General features: G+C 50.0%; 2 protein-coding genes across 2 annotated transcripts; both read right to left on the reverse strand.

Moving 5' to 3' along the window:
• Window position 1: 1 nt before the first annotated feature.
• Window positions 2–5,440, reverse strand: LOC306913255 (transcription initiation factor TFIID subunit 2-like; the record flags this gene model as incomplete). Its single annotated transcript, XM_079489846.1, has 1 exon — window positions 2–5,440. One exon carries the CDS (start codon window positions 5,438–5,440, stop codon window positions 2–4), a length of 5,439 nt encoding a protein of 1,812 aa, XP_079345972.1.
• A 2,954-nt stretch (window positions 5,441–8,394) lies between these two features.
• Window positions 8,395–16,428, reverse strand: LOC306913256 (extracellular calcium-sensing receptor-like; the record flags this gene model as incomplete). Its single annotated transcript, XM_079489847.1, has 9 exons — window positions 8,395–9,308; window positions 9,394–9,517; window positions 9,607–9,834; window positions 10,268–10,543; window positions 10,844–11,050; window positions 12,535–12,804; window positions 13,048–13,134; window positions 15,166–15,460; window positions 16,334–16,428. The coding sequence occupies 9 exons, from the start codon at window positions 16,426–16,428 to the stop codon at window positions 8,395–8,397; spliced, it is 2,496 nt and encodes an 831-aa protein (XP_079345973.1).
• Between the last annotated feature and the right edge of the window lie 10,920 nt (window positions 16,429–27,348).

A 27,348-nucleotide genomic window follows, 5' to 3' on the forward strand; every position in this document is an offset into this window, starting at 1 on the left:
TTCAAGGTTCAAGGTTCAGCGTGTACCTTTCCCTGTCCTTCCTCCTCTTGCCCTCGCTCTTCTTCTTGTGCGTGTGTTTGGATGTGTCCTTCGTGTCGTGTTTGGATGTGTCCTTCCTGTCGTGTTTGGATGTGTCCTTGGTGTCAAATGTGTCCTCCTGACGCCTCTCCCGGTCCTTGTGATCGTCACGGCTCTCACGCTTTTTCTTGTGTTTGTGTCTCTCCTTGTTCCTCACGGTAAAAGTCTCGCTCTCCTCCTCGTGTCTGCGCTTACGTTTCTCCCTCTTATGCGTGTCTTCCATCTCTCTGCTCTCATGTCTCTCCTCCTTACGCGCGTCTCTGTCTTCCATCTCTCTGCTCTCATGTTTCTCCTCCTTACGCGTGTCTTTGCTCTCGCGTCGGTGCTTACGATTATCCTCACACCTGTCTCTGTCCTCCCGCTTATCACGCTTGTGTCTTGCGGTATGTGTTTCACCGTCGTCGTCTTTCTTCTTGTAGCTGTCTCTTTCTCTGTCTCTCTCCTTCTCCTTGCTGTAATTCTCGTGTTTCGCCCTCTTCCTCACGGTGTCGCTGTCCTCCTTACTGTCACGCTTGCGCTTGTGTCTCTCCTTATCCCTGTCTTTCTCTGTCTTATTCTCTTGAGTGTGCTTGTGTTTGTCCTTATCTCTGTCTCTATCGTTCTCCTTCTTACTCTCTTGAGTGTGCTTGTGTTTTTCCATATCTCTGTCTCTATCCTTCTCCTTCTTACTCTCCTGAGTGTCCTTGACTCTCTCCTTATCCCTGTCTCCACCTCTCTCCTTCTTGCTGTCATGTCTGTGCTTGTCCTTTAATGTTCGCGTATCGCTGTCATCATTGATCTCGTGCTTGTTTTTGCCCTTATCCCTGTCCCTGTCTTTCTCCTTCTTACCCTCGTGAGTGTGTTTGTCTTTCTCCTTACACCCTCCTCTGTCTCTTTCCCTCTTGCTGTCATGCTTGTTGTGGACATTGCGTGCGTCCTTCTGCGTCATCTCGATGACCTCTTTGCTCTCGTGCTTGTTCTTGTGTTTATCTTTATTATACCTCTTTAATCTGTCTCTCTCCGATTTGCTCTCGTGAGCGTTCCCGTCTTTGTATCTGTCTCTGTCCTTCTCCTTGTGATTCTCCTTATCAGTAGACGTCTCTCCTCTCTCCTCTTTGCTCCGACGCTTGCGTTTCTCCTCCTTCACAGCATCCCTCTCTGTGTCCTTCTCTTTGCGCTTGTGCGCGTGCTTGTGTTTGCGCTTGCGTTTCTCCTTCTGTACAGTAAACCTCTCTGTGTCCATCTCTTTATGTTTGTGTTTGCGTTTTGAGTTCTCGTTCGTCTCCCTGTCCTCATCCTTGGCCTTTCTCTCACTCTCCCTGTGCTTATCCGTGGCCTTTCTCTCACTCTCCCTGTCCTTATCCGTGGCCTTTCTCTCATGCTTGTGTTTGCGTTTCTCCCGCGTCTCCTTCCTCTTCCTCTTGTGCTCGTGGAGGTGGTGGAGGGGGGAAGTAGTCTCCTTGGAGAAGAATGGCGTGGGTGTGGCGGGCACAGAATGCACGGGCGTGGCGGGCGCGCAATGCACGGGCATGGTGGGCGTGGAAAGCACAGGCCATTCGATCGTCGACGGCGGTTCTTTACCTGGTGTTGAGGGGGTCTCCAGTGGGTCGACGTCATCGGAATCGGAATGGAGACTCTGATCAAATGCTTGGCTGTCCGTTTCCACACCGACGACGTCCTCTTCCATCACGGTGTATTGGATCTTGAGGCGGCGGCGCCCTCCTCTGCTATCGCCCTCATCGGCCCGCTGCTGTAACGCCTGTTGTCCCGCCTCCGGCTCCGGGGGACAGTCCAGAGGAACGTCCTCCTCGTATTTGTGGCTCTCCTTGTTCCTCGCGGTCAACGTATCGCTGTCCTCGTGTTTGCGCTTACGTTTTTCCTTCTTATGCGTGTCTCTGTCTTCCTTCTCTCTGCTGTCATGTTCTTCCTCCTTACATGTGTCTCTGTCCTGTTTGTCTTTGCTCTCATGTTCCTCCTCCTTACACTTGTCTCTGTCCTGTTTGTCTTTGCTGACGCGTCTGTGCTTACGATTCTCCTCTCTGTCTCTGTCCTCCTCCGGGGGAGAGTCCAGAGGAGCGGCGTCCGCCTTCCTCCTCGAGCGCCGCGGGGGCCGGGGTTTCCGCACGCCGTCGACTCCTGCTCGGGGGATTGGGGGGTCTGGCTCCTTGTCCGTAGCGGTGCGAGCGTCCGCTCCTTCGGGAGTGTGTGCCACGGCGTCGTTGACCCCCGGCTCGGACTCGAGCGCAGCGGCGTGCGTCTCTCTGCGGTCGTCCAGCTGTTGAACCTCCGGGCCCCCCGGCTCCGGGGAGGAGGAGGAGGAAGGCAGGCAGGACGGGCGCGTCTCGCCAAACAGGGCGCGATAGAGGGTCACGGCGTCGCAGCGCAGCCGCCAGTCGTGGGAGGTGCCGGAGTTCATCAGCGTCCACAGCCGCTCGACCAGGGCCTCGTCGCGGAGAGGCGACGAGACCGCCGCCGTGGTGAAGGGTGGGTTATCTGCCAGCGCGCCGAGCACCTTGTGCCTGACGTAGTGGACCGGATCGCTCTGGGCCACGTCGAGGAGCCGCGCAAGCTCCGCCTGGCTCCGCTCCGCCCTCGCGTAGTCCACCAGCGCCTCCAGCGCAGCGACGCGGACGTCCACAAAGTGTCCATACTCGGCGTAGGACGCGAAGATCGACGGGTCGCTGGGAACGTGACCGCTCCTCTGGAGCCGACGGATGGCCCTCAGGCAGCGCACGGTGACGGCGTTCCTGAAGCTGGGCAGCAGCTTCTCCATGTTGAGGAAGCTGGTGATCTCCTCCAGGACGAGGCGAGCGTCCACGCTCAGCCCGTCCGCCGTCGTTGTCGTCGTCGGCTGCTGCGCCTTGTCCTCGACACCGCTGGAGGAGGAGGCCACCGATGATGCCGGAGGGGTCAGGGAGTTGGCCAGCGCATCGACCAGGTCTGCGCGGTAGTAGCCATCCGAGAAGGCGTTCTTCCGGTTGTCGTTGTACTTGATCAGGGCGACGACGAAGCCGAGGACGTCCTTGGGACAGACGTTCTCGCGGGTGTCACGTAGCAGCGCCATGGCGGCCGGCATGGTCTTCTGCAGGAAGTAGCTCTGGAAGTTGCTGAAGTCGTTGGTTCTGACGATGCCGGGACACGCCTTGCAGCAGAACATGGCAGCGAAATGGGAGCGGAGGAGGCCCTGCTGCGGCCCCGCGCCCGCCGCCGCGGCGTTGCCGATCTGGGCGAGGCGGAAGCAGGCCTGCATGCGGACCCTGTAGAAGCACTGCTCGTCGACCAGTGCGTCGACCAGCGCCCGCGCGGACGCCGGCGTGGGGAATGCCTCCAGGGCTGCCGCGGCCTCCTCCTGCGCCACGGCGTCCCTTTCGAAGCGCAGCTGGTACTGCCACATGAAGTCGGCCTGCTCCAGCCGCACGCGCCGCAGCAGGCACATGTCCGGGTCCACGCGCACCCACAGCAGCGGCGAGTCGGCGTCCATGGCCGAGAGGTCCATGTCCACCTCCTCGCCGCTCACCAGCGGGATCTTCTTCTTCTTGTTGCGCCGGCTCTTGGAGTGGCACGGGATGTCGAGGCGCGCGCCACTTTTCTCCTCCAGCTGCAGCGTGTGGTCGAACGAGCCATCCAGCTCCTGCACTGTGACCTTGACGGGACCCACGTAGCGCCGACGGGCTCCGTCCTGCCGGATCTCCAGCTCCAGCACGTTCCTCTTGCGGTTGAAGGCGAAGCTTCCCAGGAAGACAGCGGCGCTCTGGTCCACCCACTGCCCGATGAGCGGGGCGACGTCTTTGCCCGAGACGTTGGAGATCAGCTTGAGGAACCCGTCGGTGGAGACGAGCATCTGGCTCCACGCCGGTGGCGCCCCGCGAAGAGTCATCGTCTGGTGCTTCTGCTGCGCGGACGCAGTGGCCGCCGTGCCGGCCAGGCTGAGAAGCTTGCCGACGACCTGCAGCATGAACTCCATGCTGACGTGCTTCTCGATCAGCCTCATCAGCAGGTGGGTCTTGCGTCGGAACATCTTGCGGTACTCCCAGGACAGTGCGTGGGGCCGCCGGACGGCGAAGTGGAGGTGAGACGACTGCATCGCGTTCAGGTTGCTCTTCTCCGTGCCTCCGCCGAGGGTCGGGTGCAGCGCGACGGCGTCTCCCGTCCTCAGCTCGTACTCCACGAGCTTGTCCAGCTCCTCCTTGACCCAGTGTCGGTACTCGTTGACTCCGAAGGCCTTCTTCAGGTAGAGGCCAAAGACGTAGCCCGAGATGCCCTCCGGCACCCACCGGTCGGCCCAGGACGCCCCGGAGATGAAGCAGCCGAAGAACTGCCGCGCCAGCGCCCGCGCCAGACAGCGACGCGTCAGCGGGCTCTGGTCGATGATGGCGGCGCCGTGCAGCAGGTTGGTGCTGAGCACGCTCATGGACGCGTACGAGGACGCCTGCGCGTACGCCTCGTCCACGAACACTGTCTTGAAGCTGCCGTACGGGTAGCGGCACGACAGGATCTCCTCGTAGAAGTCGAAGGCGTCGCGCAGGAACGCCACCGAGTGCCGGAGAAGCGGCAGCAGCCGCGGCAGGCAGAAGTGAGTCACCCCGTGCACACGGGGGTCCGCGAGGATCTGGAAGGGCCCCACGGCCAGTGAGATGTTGGGCGCGGCCGTGGGCACGGAGAGCGCATAGCGGAAGGTCTTCCGGCTCATGTCCTGCGTGTAGACGGTCTCCAGCAGGTCCCCGCACGACACGGCCGTCATGCACGCATCTACGGTGAACTCCAGCCTCCAGGTGCACAGCTCCGAGTAGGAGTCCACGCAGGGGAACCAGAGCCGGGCCTGGTGTCCAACAGAGAACATGTGAGCCGCTCTGTCGGCCATGCTTCCATCGCCGCTGCCGGGAATGACAAAGTGGAGTCCGCCCTTGGGCCGGTCCAGGTGAAAGTCCACGCGCACCTTCAGCGCCTTCGGATCATTGCCAGCGTCGTCCTGTTGCTGTTGTTGCTTCCGGAGGACGTCGGACTGCGACGCAGTCGGGACCTCGATGTCCAGCTCTCCGCGTCCTCCGTCCCCACCGTCGGGATCCACGGCGCTCACGGCGGCCGCACAGGCGGCCGTGAAGTTGCCGAGGCTGCGCTGCTTGGCGTCGTCGGGGCGGCACACCTCCAACGTGGGGTCGCTGTAGCTGAACCGGGCCTCCGTGTCGTTGACGTGGACCCCGTGGATGCTGCACTGCTTGCAGTTGAGGCGGATGCGCGCCAGGTCGCCGGTCGGCACCAGGGTCAGCTCCACGTGGCCCGTCACCGACCTCTTCTGGAAGTTGACGCTGCTGATACACACCACCTGGTGGCTGAGCTGGAAATGACGGGGGCTTTCCCATCCTTTGTCCTTCTTTCGGTTCATCGTTCAAACATGCTAGGAAACGGATGGGGGGGGGGGGCGTGGGGGGTGCGGGGGGAGTGTATGGTTCTTTATCTATTTGGACGTCAATTCAAACTTTAATATATATGATTTTAATTCATTATTACTCTTAAGTAACTGTATTTTACGGAAACGGTTGCACTGCGGCGTCAACGTGTTCAAACCTGATTGCCTTTTGTATTGTCCTGTATTGTTTATATGACGCAGCTGCGATAATGTCTCTGCCCCTTGATTGGCCGGCCTGTAGTTGTGTGTCAATGTGATTTGACTGGATGGTTATTGATTTATATTATTATCATAAAGTGTGGAGATCATGATACTACAGTTATATGTAAAGCTCTGAACAAGCAGCTTGTTTGTTGCCGATGATAAAGGGCTTCAGCATGAGGGGTTTAACTTGTACAGCTTTTCGGCGCTATAGATGAGGAACACCCAATATAGGCTGAGCAGATGTCTGGTGTGACGTCACGCGTGACATAAACTGTTGCCACGCGACGCCCATCTGCGTAGGGCGACACCCATCTCCGCAGGGCGACGCCTATCTGCGCAGGGCATAGCGGCATAAACCGCTGCCACGCAACGCCCATCTGCGCAGGGCATAGCGTCATAAACCGTTGCCACGCAACGCCCATCTGCGCAGGGCATAGCGTCATAAAATACTTTTCGTATTTTGAATGTGTTGTTTTCGTCGACTAAAACTAAGACGAAAAATGTCCGTCAACTACCTTTTTCCACTGGCGAAAATGAAATAAAAACTACATGAAAACTAAGCTATGATGACTAAAACTAAGACTAAATGTGTATGTACTGTATGTCGGGATAAGAATGGTGGTCCCTTATTGGCTGTTGATGGTGACGTAACTAAGGTACGTTTCAAGGTGGGTATAAGGTCAATAACGGGTCTAAAGGATTTAGAACAGCAGTTGTAATAGACATTAGTTATAGTAGCAGTACTTGCGCTCTCTGCTTGCGCACAAGTAGGCCATGTATTGTGTGCTAGGTGCAAGTTGGCAGCTCGACAGAGTGTTTTCTAGTTTTACAATTCCATCAATCGAACGGATGCGTTTTACAATTCTATCAGTGGAATGGCCGCGTTTTACAATTATATCAGTCGAACGGCCTAGTTTTACAATTCTATCAGTCCAACGGCCTAGTTTTAAACTTCTATCAGTCGAACGGACGCGTTTTACAATTCTGTCAGTCAAACGGCCGCGTTTTACAATTCTATCAGTCGAACGGCTGCGTTTTACAATTCTGTCAGTCAAACGGCCGCGTTTTACAATTCTATCAGTCGAACGGCTGCGTTTTACAATTCTATCAGTCGAACGGCCTAGTTTTACAATTCTATCAATCGAACGGCTGCATTTTACAATTCTATCAGTCAAACGGCTGCATTTTACAATTCTATCAGTCGAACGGCCTAGTTTTACAATTCTATCAGTGGAACGGCCGCGTCGGTGGCCGAATAAGTCACATAGAAAACTCATTTATTACCCAACTCTTTGAGAACACAACATTTCATTAAAGTGCACTGTTTTAAAAGTGCAAGTGCATATTTCTGTGAGTGTGAACCCAATAAAAGTAGTTTTAATCAGTTTTACTTTATGATGTATATTTTAACCAGGAGAGTGTATTAACAGACTCAAAAATACTTAAACTGAAACGGAGAAGTTCTGAAGCAGAAGACAGACCAAGAGACTCAGGCACACCGATGAAGAGGCGCAGGCCAGGCAGAGAGATGTTTCGGAGTTCGGTTTTATTTGCAGAGTACAGAATACAGCAGTATCCTGGAGCAGGAGCCTGGATGGCTGACCACCGTGGTGGCCAGCCCAACTGAACACGATCCTTACATTGAGTCAGAATATATAGGTACATGCACAAAACAGTTATTTACAATTATTTGCAAGGATACCCACATGATTGACACCTTAACCTGCAGCTTTTGAAATAGCCTGAGTGATAGATCAACATTGGCCAGGTTCATCCTGGAAGGCCTGCTGAGACCCTAGCCTAGGTGTCATGACTAGGGATGTGCCGATGAGACATTTTGGCCAATATCGATATCCGATATAATGAATTGCTGTTATGGCCGATAACCGATATTACCAATGTCGATATGATCTCATTCTGTATTATAATAATTTTGTCCATTCTGAAAAATACATGTAGGGTATCTGCAGCACTGCAGGCTTAGGCAAGCCAGATTTAACACTAAATACCTATATATTTATATTGTGAGCTTGTAGTTTTGTTCAAGCTGTTACTTTGGGCTTGTTTATCTGTAAAGACCGATTAATCGGACCGATTAATTAATCGGTCTGATTAATTAATTGCACCGATGCTGATTAATCTAAAAACAACTAGAATTGGCCGATAACGATGTGTTTGCCGATTAATCTCCCATCACTAGTCATGACATAATGTTTAAGCAGATGGTCAACAACTGAAACCAACTATATAAACAGCATGAAGCTTGCACTTAATTAAAACTGTCCCATGAATGTGAAATAACAGAAAACATGGTCAGTGTGGTTCATCAAATATTCTTCATATACCATGACATTGTTGAGGGGCTCTAGCCCCTCCTATATACAGGTTAAAAACGCCATTAACAATGAACAGAGTTTAATGTTTGTTTTGTCTGTCACTGAGAAATTCGGCATATGACATTATGTTCTGATATCGCGATGATGTAAGACGATAAGGGTTGGTAAAGCGCCCCTCACTTCACACGGGTGTGATTTTTCATATTTTTTCATAATTTCAATATATATTTTTTAAATATAATATTAAACAGAATAGACTTTAAAGGCAGGGTATTATTGTCTTTGGTTATAATAAGTACTAACTAAGTAGGTTCTGATATTGTTCAGTAACAGGAGTCTCCTCCATGTATTTATTCAACTCAATTGTTTAATTGTATTGAATTCATGGTTCTATGGCTTGGTGTCACCTCGACCCATGATGGACTTCTTAGTGTTTCTCTCAGGTTTCAAAAGGATTATATAACACTTTGGTCCAAACAGTGACACCAAAATTCCAAAGCTAGATGCTAAAATAGCAAAAACCTCCACTACATCTGCATATTTGCCTGGAGAGCTTATATATGCTGGGATGAAGGCTATCCACACGGCACAGAAGATCAACATGCTGAAGGTGATTAACTTGGCTTCATTGAAGTTGTCTGGAAGATTTCTTGCCATGAATGCTAGGAGGAAGCTGAGGATTGCCAGTAAACCAATATAACCTAATAGCACTGCAAATCCAACTGTTGATCCCACCACACACTCATAGACTATCTTATCACTGTGATAGTGTGTGTTTTTATGAGGAGCTGGTGAGGCAGACACAAGCCAGGCTATGCAGATTGCTGCCTGGATGGAAGTAAGAGCCAGAACTGTTCCTCTCTGCTGTATAGCACCAAACCACTTCATAATGTCTGTACCCCCAGGCTTGGAGGCCTTGAATACAGCCAAAACCACCATAGTCTTTACCAGGATACACGAGACACACAGCACAAAGCTGATCCCAAATGCTGCATGCCTCAGCTGACAAGTCCAGAGCCTGGGACGGCCAATGAACAGAAGTGAGCACAAAAAACAAAGTATGAGTGAAAACAAGAGAAGGAAGCTAAGTTCAGAGTTATTGGCGCGCACCATGGGTGTGCTTCGATGATAGATGAAGATTCCCAGTACAATGGCACAGATAAGTGTGCCCAGCAATGAGATGATTGTCAAGGAGATACCAAGAGCCTCATGGTAGGAGAGGAACTCCAGGCTCTTAGGAACACAGTGGTCACGCTGGGGACTGGACCAGAAGTCCTCTGGACAACTGGTACACTCTGTAGAGTCTAACAAAGATGACAAGGTTAAAGGGACATACAAGTACAGTATTGTCCTAAAGATACTGTACATTACTACATGGTGTAAACCAACCAGTCTCATTGCTGATCTCTCCCTCAGAACAAGCAATGCAGTCAAAGCAGCAGATAGGTTCCCCTTTAATTCTGGCCACACGGGTTCCGGGGGAACAGCTCTCACTGCACACTGACTGAGGTGGCTACAGAGGAAATTAAGAATGATATATTTTTGTACAAACTGAATTACATTCACACCAGCTCAGCATTAGCTATAGAAAGCTGAAGTGACCTTTTTAGATTCAAAGTTCCAGAAGATTCTGTCTTCATCCAGGATGAGTTCTTCACCTGCAGATGCTAACTTCTTGACCACACCTACATTGTGAACTTTTGTGCTTCCATCAGGGAGCCACACCCAGTTCATGACATCATAGATTGGTAAAGCATCACCATTCTCATCAAACGATAAGTGATCACCAAATGGTGTAGAGAAGTTGATCCTTTCCAGGTAATATACAAGCTAGACATGGTGATGAGCAGAGTTATGAAGAGCAATTGACTATAAAAGTGTGTTTTGAGCAGCTGCTCAAAATATTACTTGCACAATGTACATAGACAAGGGAAATAGATTTTGATGTACAATTTGTACTTGAAATTATTCAGACACCACTGCATATCAGGTTTATGGGTAATAATCACAACTGTCCACTGAGTGAAATAAACAACTAAAACTAACAATTTAATAACTACTACAGGCTCATAATTATTCCGCCCCATCATGACAAGTGTCTTTAGCAATCTTTTGTGTACACCCTTTGGCCTTTTGCTGTTGACCTGATCCAAATTGTATATATAATCAGATTGGCCCAGACACCAGCCAAACCTAAATCATTATTAGTCTAAATTTGAACCCAACTAGAAACATGTAACCTGTGAAATGAGTGACATTACACCTGCCATGACTGTATTGTCCGCAAACCGGCACAGCTGTGCCCAATAAAAGGCCCTTTTCCTGGCACACATTGCAACATGTCATGGATGGCATGGGCCAGAGCATACACAGCCTTGTACACATTGTACTCTGGCCTGAGGTCAGATACATCCAAAAGTGCGGTTTCTGCTGTTGCTAGGTCCTCTTGTCCTGTACACACCCTTCCACCAGCATCCACCCACTCTGACGGAAGGGGGGGGAAATTACACTGAAATGTGTGCTCCCAAAACCGCCTCATCTGAAGAAACACAGTGAAAACTTAAAGCATAAATCTCTAAACTAAAGCACAAAGCTTGTGAATGAACACAAAATTGCAACTTAACCCATTTAGGACTGAGGCCTATTCTAAAAAGGCCTTCTAAATCCTGAACTACGTTTTCATCAAATATGAATTCAAAATGAAAAGAAAAATATATTTTGCAATATACTGTACATAGCAACAACTAACCCAAAGGGGTTTCCCGTCCTGAAAGGTATAGTTACAAAAGGGGATCCCGTACGTACATAATGGGTTTAAAAAATGAAACGAAAGACTCACTATGGTATTGCCAAGGCTGTTGTCATGGCCATTGTTGGGATGGATTTTTAACAAGAAGTCCTTTAGACCTGGTATCTCTCCACGACGGATGGCAATGCCCAGGGTGCCTCCCAGGTACGGCATGAAGTCTAGAGTCAGGAGCTTAGGATATGTTGTCCAGGCCTCACTGGCCATCCATTGCAGACCTGTCACATTCTGCTTTACCACCTATACGGTATATAAATCATTATTATTTATTTTTTTCATTTATTTATTTATTTCGAACATTAAAACATAAAAGAACAGGCAATGGAAATAAAGGAAGAACTAGATTTAAAATAATAATAAAACAAGAAATAAAACAAGGGATATCTAATATCCTTATAGTTTATGTTCGAAAAAGGGATAGGAAGAAGTTTAGTTAAAAACTTATCGGGTCCTACCCCTTCTTTGTGTATCAAAAAAATAAATAAAAAATAAATAGTCAAGCATATACTGTACAAGACAGTCAAGAGGACATACATTTATACACTCACAAAAACGTATGCGTACACACTTTACCCAGCTATTCTATCCTATTTCACCTATTATCCCTTTCACTGAAACACAGTGGTATTTTGCATTGGTCCTCACTAACGGCTGATTAAACATACATACCCCTCTCAGATCATAATGAATCTCTCTCTTCTGGAACAACCTCTGGATGTTGTTTGGTAATAATTTGTTTTGTGCTTTATACGTTATTTGGACTGTTTTCATGTCAACCAGATCTTTGAATTTTAATGCTTTTAAATTGATAAAGAGTTGATTTGTTGGTTCTCTGTAGACAGTTTCATTTACAATTCGTATTGCTCTTTTTTGGAGGATAAATATTTATTTAGTATTTGTTTTATATGTGTTTCCCCACACTTCCACACAGTATGTTATGTATGGCAATATGAAAGAATTGTATAGCATATATAGTGAACTTTTATTTAAGAACACCCTGAATCAACACACATGTCTGTGTGTTGATTCACAAAATATTGAACGAATTCAAATGAAAAGTATTAAAAAGTCTGTCTGTCTGTCTGTCTGTCTGTCTGTCTGTCTGTCTGTCTGTCTGTCTGTCTGTCTGTCTGTCTGTCTGTCTGTCTGTCTGTCTGTCTGTCTGTCTCCACCACCTGTCTCCAATAGTCTGGTTGCCCTTTGGGCAAACAGACTATTCCGGAGTAATCTAACTTCCGCTGTGATTGGCCGAGCTTTGCATAACGTTTGTATTAGCTAATTGGCTGTTGTTGGTTACGTAACCAATCTAAGTTTTACAATCGTTTATAAAGACATGAAATCCCTTGAGGGGCAGAAGACTTAGCACAGAATTTACCCTGTGGGATTAATAAAGGTCTACATTAAGTAGTAAATGCGTCAGCTTGGAGTTGTTATTGGTGACTCCTGTAGGACTACACCGTACAATGCAATCAGTGGCTTAGAATCAATATTCTTGTATGAAAAGGTATTAAATACACCTGTCCAAAATGTAATTTTAATGGCCCTTTTGTCCATAACAAAACGTGACATTGTAATTGGCTGACAATATTAGTGGGACGGGCCTATGTAAGCGACTGCAGCAACCACACTTTTTTCAAAATTTGCGACCTTTCTAGTTATTATTATTATTATTATTATTATTATTTTAATTTATTTAGAAAGTGGTTAAATTGCTTTCCCACAACCTCCTCCATGAGATGAACCATATTGCTCCCATATTCAAATGCAATGACCACACGAGCTGTGGATGTCCTCATCACAGTGACAATTCTCTGAAGTTCAGCTGGGTCGTGGTCCCAGGGCAGAACCTCCACGTACGCCAGACAACCAAAACCAGACTGGGCCAGGTCAGACTGGAATGACTGGGCAGCATTTCGGCCATAGGCATCATTATTAAATAGCAGTCCTGCCCAGGTCCACCCAAACCGCTTTATAATTTGGAGCATAGCTTGGACCTGATGGATAAAGAATGGTGGGATAAGACCTGCTTAGTTTGATTATGCACATACTGTAGTGTAAAATCAGTGAATCTCCTGCGTATAACCCACATTCATTTTCTTTTGATGCTGACCCTAAACCTAACCCTTCAGCTCCAGCAGTATTATACACAAAGAAATGAGAGGCGATATGCAATATCAATAAAGGGAAGTGATGTGTACTACTTGATACCAACAGATGTTTTGTCTGTAGAAGTTCACCTGGAAGGCATCACTTGGGATTGTTCTAAAGAAAGATGGGAACTTTTTCCGGTCACTCAGACAGGAGCACGTGGAATAGTAACTTACCTGAAAATACACAAAAGATATATTCTGTAATATACCTATACGGTAATATAATTATTTATTACACGGCTTGGTTGAATGCTTGATTCTGATTGGTCAATCGCCGAATTCATCGGTCTGTTATTTCTGGATAATGACTGCTCCGCTCTATAACACACCGATGCCAAAACAAACCCTCGGAGCACCTGCTGTGTTCCGCTGATTTACTGCTGTTTCCAACATGACAGCCATGATGTAAACACACACACAGTGTCCTTTACAGAAAAACATTGCTCTCAAAAAGGTTTTTGAAAACATTTCAGCGAGAAATAGAAGGTGCAGTACCCGAAAATGGATTCTATTTGATCAATTCACTTCCTTGTTTTCCGACTGTGCTGCAGCTGGGCAGACGCCGGCCAGCGCGACACTTATGGGAATACTTTCATTACCGTAAGCAAGGAAATATGAGTCGTTATGTTTTGTTTTGGGTCCATGTATTAATTTATGTATTAAGTAGCCGTGTAATAAGCGGGATAATGTATGGCTGAGTGGTCATTGTTTATAGATAAATCACCTTCAGGCTGATTAACCACTGACGCGACAGCGGAGGTGTTTACATTGCATATAACGGTCGTAGCAAAAACAGACGATCTACAAGCTCAAAACGCGTCGCAGTGCAACGCGTTTTGAGGTTGTAGATCAGCTATTTAATAGTTTAATTTAAATCCTGATTTTTTTTTTGTGCTATTTTGGAATTGGAATCCTGAAAGATATTTTAGACTAAAGTAATTAAAGCCGGTCATGTTTGCATCATTGGAATTATAACAGAAATGAAATAATATACTTTATCAGTATTCCAATATTAGGGCCACATTAAGTTGGGGATGGGGGCCGCATGTGGCCCCCGGGCCGCCAGTTGCCCATGTATGCCTTACATAATTTCCCCCTAACAAGCAGAGCACGTCAGTGGAACAGAGCAGGGTGAAACTCTACACTCACTTTCCCTGCTCAATCCCACGCTAAAATGCTCAACATCGCTCACCACCACCACTCAGCTTGATTTCCCTCCGCTCGGTTCACATTTTCAATCACACAAAAAAAAGAAAAAAGGGATAAAGAAGGGACTGCATTGTGTGCTGCGAACACACAGAGGCAGCTTTAGCCATCAGGAGGCCTGGTTCAGAAACACAATGCCGTATTTTGACAAACACGTATACGAACACTTCAGCACTCACAACAAAACACACTATAGCCTTGCGTAGCCAGCCTTCATCTGGCGACTGTGGTTCAAGAGGTAGAGCAGGTCGTCCAATGATCCATGGGTCGGCGGTTCGAATCCCGGCTCCTCCTGTCTACATGTTGAAGTGTCCTTGGGCAAGACACTGAACCCCAAATTGCTCCCGATGTGCTGGTTGGTACCTTGCATGGCTTCCGCCGCAATCGGTGTATGAATGTGTGTGTGAATGGGTGAATGTAATGCACAATCTATGTAAAGCGCCTTGGATAAAGGCGCTATATAAATGCACCATTTACCATCTGCCTTTGCAATGCATATTGCCACGCAGTGATATCACCATCGCTACACAAGGCTAAAAACACAACATGCAAGGTTTGTTAAAACTTGCATGGTGTGTTGTTAACCCCTAATCAATCACTAGGTTATACTTTGTTACGAAAAAACACAAAGATTATCCTTTTTCATAAGACAACGCAATAACATAATAATAATAATATATACGATTTATATAGCGCTTCAAGGTATCCAAAGTCGCTTTACAGAACAGAAGTAAAAACAAATGTATTAGAAAACTAGTTGAAAGGTTAAAAGGTTACATTGTATAACAATATACAATGTGGCAATCTACTGCCCCCCATGCTCCATTCAAAGTCTGCCAGCTCCACTTACATGCTCTGTAACAAGTACATATTGTTTTCTTTATCAGGCTGTAGAAAGACTACACTGTTTATCATTATATAATATATAATTTATAATAAACTAAAATAGCCAAAAAGAATAGCCAATTAAAATGGTCATGGTGAAAGAAGAAAACTTACCAAGGACACTCTGTACAAACCTAATACACTAGAGATGGCAATTGAACGTGTTGAGGAAGAGTCACCCACTATTCCAAGCACTGGAGGGGAGCCAACACAGCTCTCATTCAGTTGAAATTGTTCTTCTCTCCCACTGACCAATGACAAAGCTGAACGGAATGCTACTCCAAGTCTGAAACAATTATCATAGATACTGTATCCCAGAGTCACGTTGGGTAGCAGGCTGGGGTTTCTGTTGATCTCAGTAATGGCAAAAGCCATGGTCTGGGCCATTCTGAACCCGGGAATGTCAAATCTAACAGACAAAGTTCCACAGTAACCCTGACAATTTATCTTTGTAGAACTACATCAAATAATCCTATGATGCTATAGGCCTATATTAAAACAATGTTCTCTTGCTTGCTTTTTTACGTGTGATACTCACCCATAGCAAATGAGATCCTGTTGCTTGGAGGTGAAAGACAGCTCAGGGAAGGCAGAGGAGAATTGGATTGAAAACAAGCCACCCAGAATAAAGTCCCCAGCCTTGTAAATTCTGTTGAATTTAAACGGTGCCTGTAACTCACAAGAAGAGGAAGGTGAGGAAGACAAAGGAGAGAATGAAGAGAACAACATCAAGCACAAGTACACATATGGAATCAGTTGTATAACTACAGAAGCGTTCATGACTGCACCTCCTCTCCTCCTCTGCACACTTTGTCCTGTTGCTAATTTTTATACACAGTGTTAGGCCATCCCCTGAGCCAACGTAGGCCATAACATCATCGATCACACCTTCAACACACATCAACACCCTAGCAAGGCAGAGGCAGAAGAAGAGGCAGGGCTTTACATACGTCAACAATGCTTTCATATCAAAGTCCTGTTATGTCAAATCAAATCAAATCAGATCAGATCAAATCAAATTAATTTATATAGCACATTTAAAAACAACTCTCATTGTACCAAAGTGCTTCAACATATCAAAAAGAGCAATACAGTACAATACAATACAGTAAAATACAATGCAGAAATATAATATAAGACAGTCAATGAAACAACAGGCAATTAAAGCAAAAATAATATAAAATATAAAAGTGCAGGATCATGAGGGGGATTCAAAGGCTTGTGAATATAAAAAGGTTTTAAGTCGTGATTTAAAAGACTCAACGGAGGGAGCAGTCCTAACAGCAAGGGGAATGATGTTCCAAAGTGTAGGGGCTGCGACAGCCGCGGTCGCCCCTGAGCCTCTTTTTTGGTGGTGGAATGTGTAAGAGACCGCATTCTTCTGACCTGATACGTCCTGATGGAGGGGGCATAGGATAGGAGGTTTGATTGATTGATTGAAATATTTATTAACAGTTTGCAGAATTACAGTACATTTCAAGCACAAACTCAATACAAAGACTGTTAACTGTGAGTGGACGACCCAATTAAGCATTACACTTGTTTAGAAGAGGGTCCACCTTGTTCAATTCATCAAAACATTTAGAGACGTACAAATAGACACTTCTACATAGTCATAGAACAGAACAGGAATTCATCATAAGGGGGGTAAAAAGGGAAAAGAAACATATACAGTGAGAGGGAAAGGGGTGGGCGGTCGGTGGGGGATTCAGATTTTACAGGGCCCAGTTTCGAATTGCAGCCGTCCGTAGGTGCCCTTTGAGAGCGGTTTTGAAGGAGTCAAGGGATTCGCATGTCTTAATGACTGTTAGTAGGGCGTTCCACATTTTAGTGGCATAGGAGCGAAAATAATTTAGTCCCTTGTTTGTGCCGAATCTGCGTTGTACATGGTTCGTTGCACTTCATCTGGTGTTGTGGGTGTGGACTTTGTTAACGTTAAGGAAGTATCTAGACAGGTACATGGGTTTCTGTGCCATTCCAGCATGTCAAAGTGGGCAGGGGTGAGGTGGGTTCGGGGGGTGAGGCCAAGTAGGAGCCTGACCAGTTTGTTTTGGGAAGTCTGGAGCCTAGTTGTAAGGGCCTTTGAGGTGCTGTGGTACCAGGAGGTGCATGCATAGTCAAAGAAACCTTGTACGAGGGCTCCTGTTAAGGTCTTCAAGGTGTTTTTGTTGACCAGTGAGGAGATCCTGTAAAGGAATCTTGTTCTTTGGTTGACTTTTTTGATTACGTTGGTGGCCATTTTATCACTGGAAAGATTAGCCTCCAGGATGGAACCTAGGTAGGTAATTTCATCTTTACGTGTGATAACATAGAGCACCGAAGTCCTGACGTCACTGTCAGTAGAGGGCGTCAGTCCCCAGGTTCGTGTATTTTTTATTTGCATTGTAATCTCCATAGGGGGATTTTAGATCGCCTCATATAAGAACTGTGTTTGAAAAATAAACCGATCACCCCGGCCTTTTCACTCATATGGATATGAAGCATCGACTGAACAAATATACCCAAAGAGTAACAAAATAAGCGTTAGAAACGAGCCAAACAACCCAGAGACTACATTTCCGGATAGGTGGACGGCTGCATCTGCCCGTCGCACAACAGAAACTGAATATTAATTACGTTTATTTCATTGATATTTAATGTTTCGTGGTTAGTACGTGTCGAGTCACCACCAGCTGAGCTTACGTCAACGAGGAATCTCAGGAACGCGTTGACAGCTGGGCATGACGTATATTAGCAGCGACATTGCCTTCATATGTAGTTTCAAGGCTTTTGCGGCCACATTAATTCCATTTTCTCCAGAAACTGGCTGTTGTCACAGTCCCAGGCAGGACTGTGTTTTTCTTGTCTGTCTCTGTGTTGTCAGTGTCTGTGCTATGTGTGGGTGTGTGTGTGGGCGTAGGCTTGGCTCCATTTACCACTTGGCTCACCTGTTTCCAGTCCCTTCATTCTCTCCAATCTACGCTCCTGCCTGCCATCAGCTCATCACCTCCAGCCTATAAAGCCCCGGCCTTCCCACTCTACAGATCGCCAGATTGTTGAATCAACCACAGTGGTAGTAGACACTCCTAGCCAGTATACCAGTGTTTGTTCCCAGTGAACTTCAGTTTTCCTTGTGTGTTCTAGTGCTTTAGTTTGCATTCTGCCTGTACTCACCGCTCTCCTCTCCTCCTCCTCAGACCACACCTGCCTGCCTCCTGCCTGCCTGCCTGCCAGCCCATGCACTGACCTGCCTGTTTGCATCTTGCCCTGCTCTGCCTGCCTGCCAGTTTGTTTAAATAAACACCCTTGAACTGTCGAACTTTTGTCTGTGTCTGCATTTGGGTCCGCCAGTTCTTGGTACCGTGACAGAACAATCTGGCCAGAATGGACCCAGCAGACTTGGACAGAGTTAAGGAGGCCATTGTTAAACAGGGGCAGTGTTTGGGAAATCACGAGCAAATGTTAAAGTCTCTCATGGATAGCGTGGCTGAGATCTCAAACCAACTGACTGCCATCAGCGGCGCACCACCACCTCAACCACCTGCTGCTGACGCTGCTGCCCCCATGCTTCCAGTCGCTCATGCTGCAGAGCCCCATATTCCTCCACCTGCAAAGTACTCTGGTAATCCAAATACTTGTCGTGAGTTTGTTACTCAAATCCAGCTAATTTTCAATGCTCAGCCTTCTCGATTCACTTACGAGGCAGCTAGAATTGCTTATGTAGCCAGCCTATTGGAGGGACCTCCTCTCAGCTATTTTAATGCTTTACATGAGCAGGGTTCACCTGCTGTTCAGACTTTTGCCCTGTTCATTGCTGAGTTAAAGCGTATTTATGATCATCCGATTAGAGGACAGCAGGCTGGTCAACAACTGTTGAGACTTCGGCAGGGCAGGCGATCGGTGAGAGAGTTTGCCAGTGAGTTCAGAGCTTTAGCGATTGAGTCAGGGTGGAATGAGCCGGCACTGCTCACCGCCTTTCAGAGTGGGCTCACCCGCAGCGTTGGCAGAGAGATGGCCTTGAGGAAGGAACAGCCTTCCCTGGATGAGGCAATAACCACTGCCATCAAGATGTCGGACCAGATGGCTCAGTGGCAGGCAGAACCCTCTCCACCCAGTCCTACAGCGCCCTCTGTCGGAGGAAACTACAGAGCCCCGCCTGCTGAGTTTGGACGTCCTCCTCCTCCTGCTGAGTCTTCCAGTGAGGAACCTATGCAATTGGGCCGGGCCCATCTCACGCCAGATGAACGCCTCCGCCGAAGGAAGATGGGGGTGTGCTTTTACTGTGGCCAGCCGAACCACCACATTGCCACATGTCCTACGCGGCCAAAAGAGATGGCTCATCAGTAGCAGTGGGGGTTCTGGTGAGTCATGTTTCATATTCCCCCAAAACCCGATCCCGTATGCAATTTCATGCCACTCTTAGTTTGCATACTCAGTCATTGTCACTGCTTGCTCTTCTTGATTCAGGGGCAGACAAAAGCTTCCTAGATACGTCTGTAGTCTCCCAGTTGGGCATTTCACTAGAACCACTCGCCTCACCTATGCAAGCTAATGCTCTCAATGGCAATCCTCTGGCCCGTGTGACTCACCGTACCGAACCCGTCCACCTCCTTGTGTCTGGTAATCATCATGAACAAATTCAGTTCTATGTAATTTCCTCTCCTAATGTACCTATCGTCCTAGGTCAGCCATGGCTACAACTACACAATCCACATATTGACTGGGCGGCAGGCAAGGTGGCGAGCTGGAGTCCATAATTGTCTCTCAACCTGCTTACGGTCTGCTCGTTCACCATCCGAGGGTGCCAGCTCCGGTCTGGTGTCCCTGCTGAGTACCATAACCTTGGAGAGGTTTTCAGTAAGCAACGTGCCCTGTCATTACCACCGCACCGCCGTATGACTGTGCCATCGACCTGCATGAAGGAGCCCCACTGCCTACTAGTCGTCTCTACAACCTGTCTCGCCCAGAGAGAGAGAGCATGGAGAAATACATCCACGAGTCATTGGCAGCTGGCATCATTCGGCCCTCTTCTTCCCCAGTTGGTGCTGGATTCTTCTTTGTGGGTAAGAAGGATGGTTCATTACGCCCCTGCATTGACTATCGAGGCCTCAATGACATCCCTGTTAAAAACAAATATCCATTACCATTGCTTGCATCCGCTTTTGAGCCCAGGCAACTATTTTTTCCAAGTTAGACCTGCGTAATGCATACCATCTTGTTCGTATCCGGGCTGAAGATGAGTGGAAAACCGCCTTTAAGACACCCATCGGCCATTTTGAATATCTTGTCATGCCGTTTGGACACCAATGCTCCAGGTGTATTCCAAGCACTGGTCAATGATTTCCTCCGTGACCTAATCAACCGTACTGTTTGTTTATCTAGATGACATCTTGATCTACTCCCGCAACCATGAGGAACACGTGGTGCATGTCCGGCAAGTGTTGCAGCGTCTTTTGGAGAACCAGCTCTTTGTTAAAGCGGAGAAGTGTGAATTCCATGTCCAGTCTATCACATTCCTCAGGTTCATTGTCGAGAATGGCCAGGTGAAGGCGGACCCTGAGAAGGTGCAGGCAGTGGAGAACTGGCCTCGACCCGCATCTTTAAAGCAACTTCAACGTTTCCTTGGTTTTGCCAACTTCTACAGAAGGTTCATCAGAAATTATAGCAGTGTTGCAGGACCCCTTAACAAGCTGACATCCTCGTTGACTCCTTTTTCCTGGAACGCGGAGGCTGAGGCTGCGTTTAAGGAGTTGAAGAGGCGGTTCACCACGGCACCGGTTCTCGTCCACCCAGACTCATCCCGTCAGTTTGTCGTAGAAGTCGACGCTTCAGACACCGGGGTGGGGGCAATCCTGTCCCAGAGGTCCGCTACAGATGGGAAGCTCCATCCCTGTGCCTTCTATTCTTATCCTTTGAACTCTGCTGAGCGCAACTATGATGTGGGGAACAGGGAGCTGTTGGCTGTGAAGCTCGCCTTGGAGGAATGGAGGCACTGGCTAGAGGGTGCTGAACATCCGTTCATTGTGTGGACAGACCATAAGAATCTTGCTTACATCCAGTCTGCGAAACGCCTCTACTCCCGCCAGGCTCGATGGGCCCTGTATTTTGGTCGGTTCCGCTTCACCCTGACTTACCGCCCTGGTTCTCGTAACTTGAAGCCGGATTCCCTGTCACGCCAGTTCTCCGCTGAAGAATCCACTGGCCAGCCGGAGTCGATCCTTCCCTCTTCCTGTGTGGTGGCAGCTGTGATGTGGGATATCGAGTCACTGGTGCGAGAGGCTCAACGGGTCCAACCGGATCCAGGCAACGGACCCGTGAACCGTCTCTTCGTCCCCGAGTCTGTTCGCTCACGGGTCCTCCTCTGGGCACATGCTTCCCGCTTTGCCTGCCATCCAGGGGTCGGCCGCACTCTGTCTCTCCTCAAACGGCACTTCTGGTGGCCCTCCATGGCCCGTGACACCCGTGCATTTGTGTCTGCTTGTGCTGTGTGCGCTCGTGGGAAAGCCTCTCATCAGCCGCCTGCTGGTTTGCTCCGTTCTCTGCCTGTCCCTAGTCGACCCTGGTCGCACATGGCTTTGGACTTCGTCACGGGCCTTCCTCCATCCCAAGGCAACACGGTCATTCTATTGTGGACAGGTTCTCTAAGGCTGTGCATTTTGTGGCCCTCCCTAAACTGCCCACATCGCTTGAAACAGCTGACCTCCTTGCTTACCATGTCTTTCGGCTCCATGGCGTCCCTTTGGATATTGTTTCCGACAGGGGTCCCCAGTTCATCTCACATGTATGGAGAGCTTTCTGTCGTGCCCTCGGAGCATCTGTGAGTCTATCTTCTGGTTACCATCCACAAACTAACGGACAGACAGAGCGAGCCAACCAGGACCTGGAAGCTGCACTGCGTTGTGTGGCGGCCAAGAATCCCTCCTCCTGGAGCACCCACCTGCTGTGGATCGAATACGCCCACAATTCTCTGACCTGTGCTGCCACGGGCAAGTCTCCATTTGAGGGGTCTCTGGGGTACCAGCCACCTCTCTTTCCAGCCGAGGAGGATGACATCGCCGTCCCATCGGTTCAGGCTCACCTACGACGCTGTCGCAAGGTGTGGAAGGATGCACGAGCTGCCTTGCTCAGTTCCGTGGAACGGAACAGACGGTTTGCCGATCGCCATCGGACCCCAGCCCCTACGTACCAGCCAGGTCAGCGTGTGTGGCTATCTGCTAGGGACCTCCCCCTGAAGACTGATTCAAGGAAGCTCTCCCCCCGTTATGTGGGTCCTTATGAGGTGCTCTCCATCATCAACCCTTCGACTGTCAAGCTCAGGCTCCCTCGTCACATGAAGATCCACCCCACCTTCCATGTCTCTCTGTTGAAACCGGTGTTGACGAGTCCACTGTCTCCTCCGGATGCGCCCCCTCCTCCCCCCGTATCATTGACGACCATCCAGTGTACACCGTCCGGCGGTTGCTAGACGTGCGTCGCAGAGGCAAGGGATTCCAGTACCTGGTATATTGGGAGGGCTATGGTCCTGAGGAGAGATGTTGGGTGCCACGTCGCTTCATTCTGGATCCATCCCTAATCACCGTTTACCATCAGCAACACCCTGACAAGCCTGGTGGAACTCCTGGAGGCGTTCGTTGAGGGGGGGGCACTGTCACAGTCCCAGGCAGGACTGTGTTTTTCTTGTCTGTCTCTGTCTTGTCAGTGTCTGTGCTATGTGTGGGTGTGTGTGTGTGGGCGTAGGCTTGGCTCCATTTACCACTTGGCTCACCTGTTTCCAGTCCCTTCATTCTCTCCAATCTACGCTCCTGCCTGCCATCAGCTCATCACCTCCAGCCTATAAAGCCCCGGCCTTCCCACTCTACAGATCGCCAGATTGTTGAATCAACCACAGTGGTAGTAGACACTCCTAGCCAGTATACCGTATGGTTACACGGTAACCTTTGTTCTCTGAGTGAAGAGACCATCTCTCCACCCAACATATTTCATATGTAAGGGGAATGTCCCCACTTCACTTGTGACGTGGATATCTCTTTAAGACACACCAGTTGTACTGGCACGCACGGGTATATAAGGCCCAGGTGTGCGTGATTACACTGGTTTATTTGATCGACACCGCTTCTGAGCGACATCTTGGTGGAGAGATGGTCTCTTCACTCAGAGAACAAAGGTTACCGTGTAACCATACGTTCTCTATCGTATCAGAGACCATCTCTCCACCCAACATATTTCATATGTAAGGGGAACTCTGTAAGACACCTCGCGAGGAAGCGAGACAGTACCAGAACCCCAGTGCCAACACCAGTGGCTCCGACCCGGCACATACTGAATTTAAAATATTTACAAGTATGTTCAATTTTAAAATATTTACAGTCATGTTCAATTTAAAATATTTACAGTTATGTTTAATTTAAAATATTTACAATTATGTTCAATTTAAAATATTTACAATATTTACAACCCCTGGAGCAGCCGGACGGCCAGACGCCATCCGCTGCTGAATCCTCGGGCGCCAGACGCTACCCAGAGCCTGGCCCCGCAAGACGCTAAGGCCATGAAACACAGGGGTGAAGGGCCGCTCAAGCCAACCCGCCAGGCGCAAGGTTGATTTGACTGGTGAAGGTGACACCTACCGCCGAGCCGTGTGCAAGACCGACTCCCCAAAGGGAGCGAGTGCCGCTACGTTCAGCCGGTAGAACCGGGTAAATGTTGACGGATTTGACCATGTGGCCGCTGTGCAGATGTCTGATAGAGACGCACCATTCCACAGCGCCCAAGAGGTCGCCATCCCACGGGTGGAGTGTGCCCGCACTCCAGGCGGCACCGGCACTCCTGCCTGCTCGTGTGCTCGCTGGATCACTTCTGTGATCCAATGGGACAGCCTAGCCTTGGATAGTGGTCTTCCCAAGCACTCTTGTTTGAAACACACAAAGAGCTGGTCCGTTTCTCTAAGGGCATGTGTGGCCCTGATGTATGTCTCTAACGCCCTAACTGGGCAGAGTGGGGACCGACTCTGTACTCCGTCCGTCCGTGACTCAAAGAGGGGACAGAGCTCAATCCTTTGATTGAGCTGCGCCTCTGAAAGTATTTTGGGGAGAAAGGCCGGGTTGGGGCGTAGCACTACTCCCCCCTCGTCCGGCCTGAACCGGCAGAGCTCTGCATGGACCGATAGGGCTTGCAGCTCCCCAATTCTTCTTGCCGAAGTGACTGCCAGCAGGAATGCTGTCTTGAGTGACAGCCATTTCAAGTCTGTTGACTCCAGGGGCTCGAAGGGGGCTCGTTTCAGGGCCTATAGAACCAAGCCCAGGTCCCAGGGTGGAACCGTTGGGGTCCTAACTCGAGCTCTGAGCCTCCTAGCGCCCTTTAGGAAGAGAGAGATAAGGCTGCAGCATTCTGCCGAAAGCCTGCACTCCCCAACGCGGGCGGCCTTGATGGCAGCCACCATACCCCTAAGGGTCGAGAAAGCCTTCCCCTCGTCCAGTCGGTCCTGCAGAAAAGGCAGGATCGTCTGATGCCCACAGTGTAGTGGGTCTGCCTCGTTCTTCTCACACCACAACTCGAACATCCTCCACCTGTACGAGTATGCAGCCCTGGTTGATGGTGCCCTTGCTCCCTGCAGAGTCCGCACCACTGTGTGCGGCAAGCCCATTGCTAGGAAGCCGGCCCTCTCAGGGGCCAGGCCCAAAGCCGAAGTCCTTGGGGGAAGGGGTGGAACAGAGTCCCCTGAGCTTGTGAGAGCAGATCCCTCCGGGTTGGGAGCTCCCACGGTTTCCCGCAGACCAGTGACGGGATGTCTGAGAACCAGACCATGTGAGGCCAGTGTGGGGCTATCAGGACCATCTGAACTTCCTCCTCCCGCACTCTCTGTAGGAGGGGAGGGAGGAGGCCGAAGGGGGGAAAAGCATATAGTAGGCCTTGGGGCCATCTCTGGGCCAAGGCGTCCGTGCCGAGGGGAGGGCTGTCCCTTCCTATGGAGGAGAACAGGGTGCAGTGAGTCGATTCTCTGGATGCGAACAGGTCTGCTACTGGTGCCCCAAAGCGGCACCCGATCTCTGCCACCACCTCTGGGTGGAGTCTCCACTCCCCCGGGCTCGGGCCGTCTCTGGACAGGCAATCCGCTGCCTGATTGTCCAGTCCCGACACCTGTATTGCTCTGAGGGACAGCAGGCGAGGGAATGCCCACTCCCACAGGTTGTGTGCAAGTCTGCAGAGCCGAGGGGAGCCGAGGCCTCCCTGCCTGTTGATATAAGCTGCTGCTACCACGCTGTCTGTCCTCAGCAGCACGTGGTGGCCTTGTAGGTGATGCAGGAACCCCTGTAGAGCGAGTTGGGCTGCTTTCAGCTCCAGGACGTTGATGTGCTGGGAAGTCCACTGACCGCTCCAGCGGCCCCCGATTCCTGCGCCCTGGTGCACCGCCCCCCAGCCGCCCAGGGACGCGTCTGCTGACACTAGCAGGCGCCGCGTCACTGGGCCCAGCCTGCTCCCTCTGGCCAGATTGCCTGGGCATTTCCACCAGCGAAGTGCTGACTGCAGCCTGCGGGTGACTTGCACCTTGGCCTGCAGCTGTCGCTGTGGATGCAGCCCCAGGCCGAGGAGGTACCTCTGTGCCGGGCGCATATAGAGGAGGGCCAAAGGAACTATTTGGACTGCCGCTGCCATCAGTCCCAAGAGTCGCAGGCACATTCTCCAGGTGACTCTGGCTCCCGGGGAGAAGAGGGAGAGACAGGCCATGAGAGCCTGCTGTCGCCCCTCCGTCAGGGACACAGTGGCGAGTCTGGAGTCCACAACCATGCCGAGGAACTGCACAGCCTGGCATGGCTCTAACCTGCTCTTCTCGTGATTGAGACGTAGCCCTAGACCCTGAATGTGCTCCAGGAGTCGGGTTACGTGGCGGTGACATATCTCCTGTGACTTGGCGCAAACAAGCCAATCGTCGAGATAATTCAGAATTCTGAGTCCTTCTCGCCGGAGAGGCCCCAGGACTGCGTCCATGCACCTCGTAAAGGTGCGCGGGGCTAGCGAGATCCCGAAGGGGAGGACGCAGAATTCGTATGTCTTGTCTTCGAAGTTGAATCTCAGGAAGCGCCAGTGCCCGTGCCATATGGGGATTTGAAAATAGGCGTCCTTGAGGTCTATTGTGGCGAACCAGTCGCCTGCCCGGATCGCCTGCTTCACTCTGGGAATTGTCAGCATCTTGAACCTCAGAGGCCGAAGAAACTGGTTCAGGCCCCTGAGGTCCAGTATTGATCTGAGGTTCCCATCCTTCTTGGGGGTGAGAAAATAGCGGGAGTAGAAGCCAGCCCGCTGATCCTCTGGCTCTACCTCCCTGATCGCTCTCTTTGCCAGGAGGGTAGAGACCTCCGCCCGTAGTACCCCCATGTGATGGGGGTCGAACACAGATGTGACCATCCCCGATCTCGTGAGGGGGGGAGTCCGGGCAAACTGAAGCCGGTAGCCCCGGGTCATGGTGGAGACCACCCAGGGGTCCGCGGCAAGAGCTACCCAGGCTCTGTGACGGGCTGCAGGGACCAGGTGGTGAGCCAGGTCCCGGCTGGCGTCAGGAAGAAGGCGGTGGCCGTCGGGGGGCTCGGCCCCGACCTCCGCCACCGCGCCGACCACCGCGCTTTCTATTAGTCCGCCTGGCGGCGTCCAGAAAGGTTCTCAAGTCCTCAGCGGGTCGCTGATGGCCCTTAGCCTGTGCTGTGCTACTAGCGGCTGCTGGTGGCCTATACACACCCCTGCGGTGGCCGTAGGCACGAGATGCCTCCTGTGCACATTTACGTGCTTCCTGAGCTTGCTGCAGCCGGTCGCTGGCCGTTTGGCCAAACAGGGAAAATGGCTCGATGGGCAGCTTCCTCAGACACTCTCGGTCCTCCTTCGGCAGTTTCCCAGACTGGGATAGCAATAGATGGCGCCTTACTTGCCAGAAGACTGCCATGGCTTTGCCCGCTGCCACCCCCTGTTCTCTGAACAGTTTGGGGAGTATGTTGGCGAGATGCCTCAGCTCTACCAGAAGGTCTGGGCTAATCTCGTTGCCTATGTCCCGCATGAGCTTGCACTGATATAGCGACAAGATGGCCCCTGTGTTGGCTAATTTCGCCTGGGCAGCCATGGCCCTATGCATCCTAGTCAGTAAATTGTCCATTATTTTACAGTTTCGGCTGGGGGTACCTGCTACGCCCAGCACAGAATTGGAGGGCAGGATTAAAGCGGCCAAGGCCCCGTCCACATTGGGCAGCTGCTCGCCACAGCCGATGTTCTCCGGACTCTCGGTGGTAGAGAGCAGTTTGCCCACCCTGGTGAGGCGGAGGGGCATGTTGGGAT

Source organism: Electrona antarctica (assembly GCF_951216825.1).
Source record: "Electrona antarctica genome assembly, chromosome: 20".
Classification (NCBI taxonomy): Eukaryota; Metazoa; Chordata; class Actinopteri; order Myctophiformes; family Myctophidae; genus Electrona; species Electrona antarctica.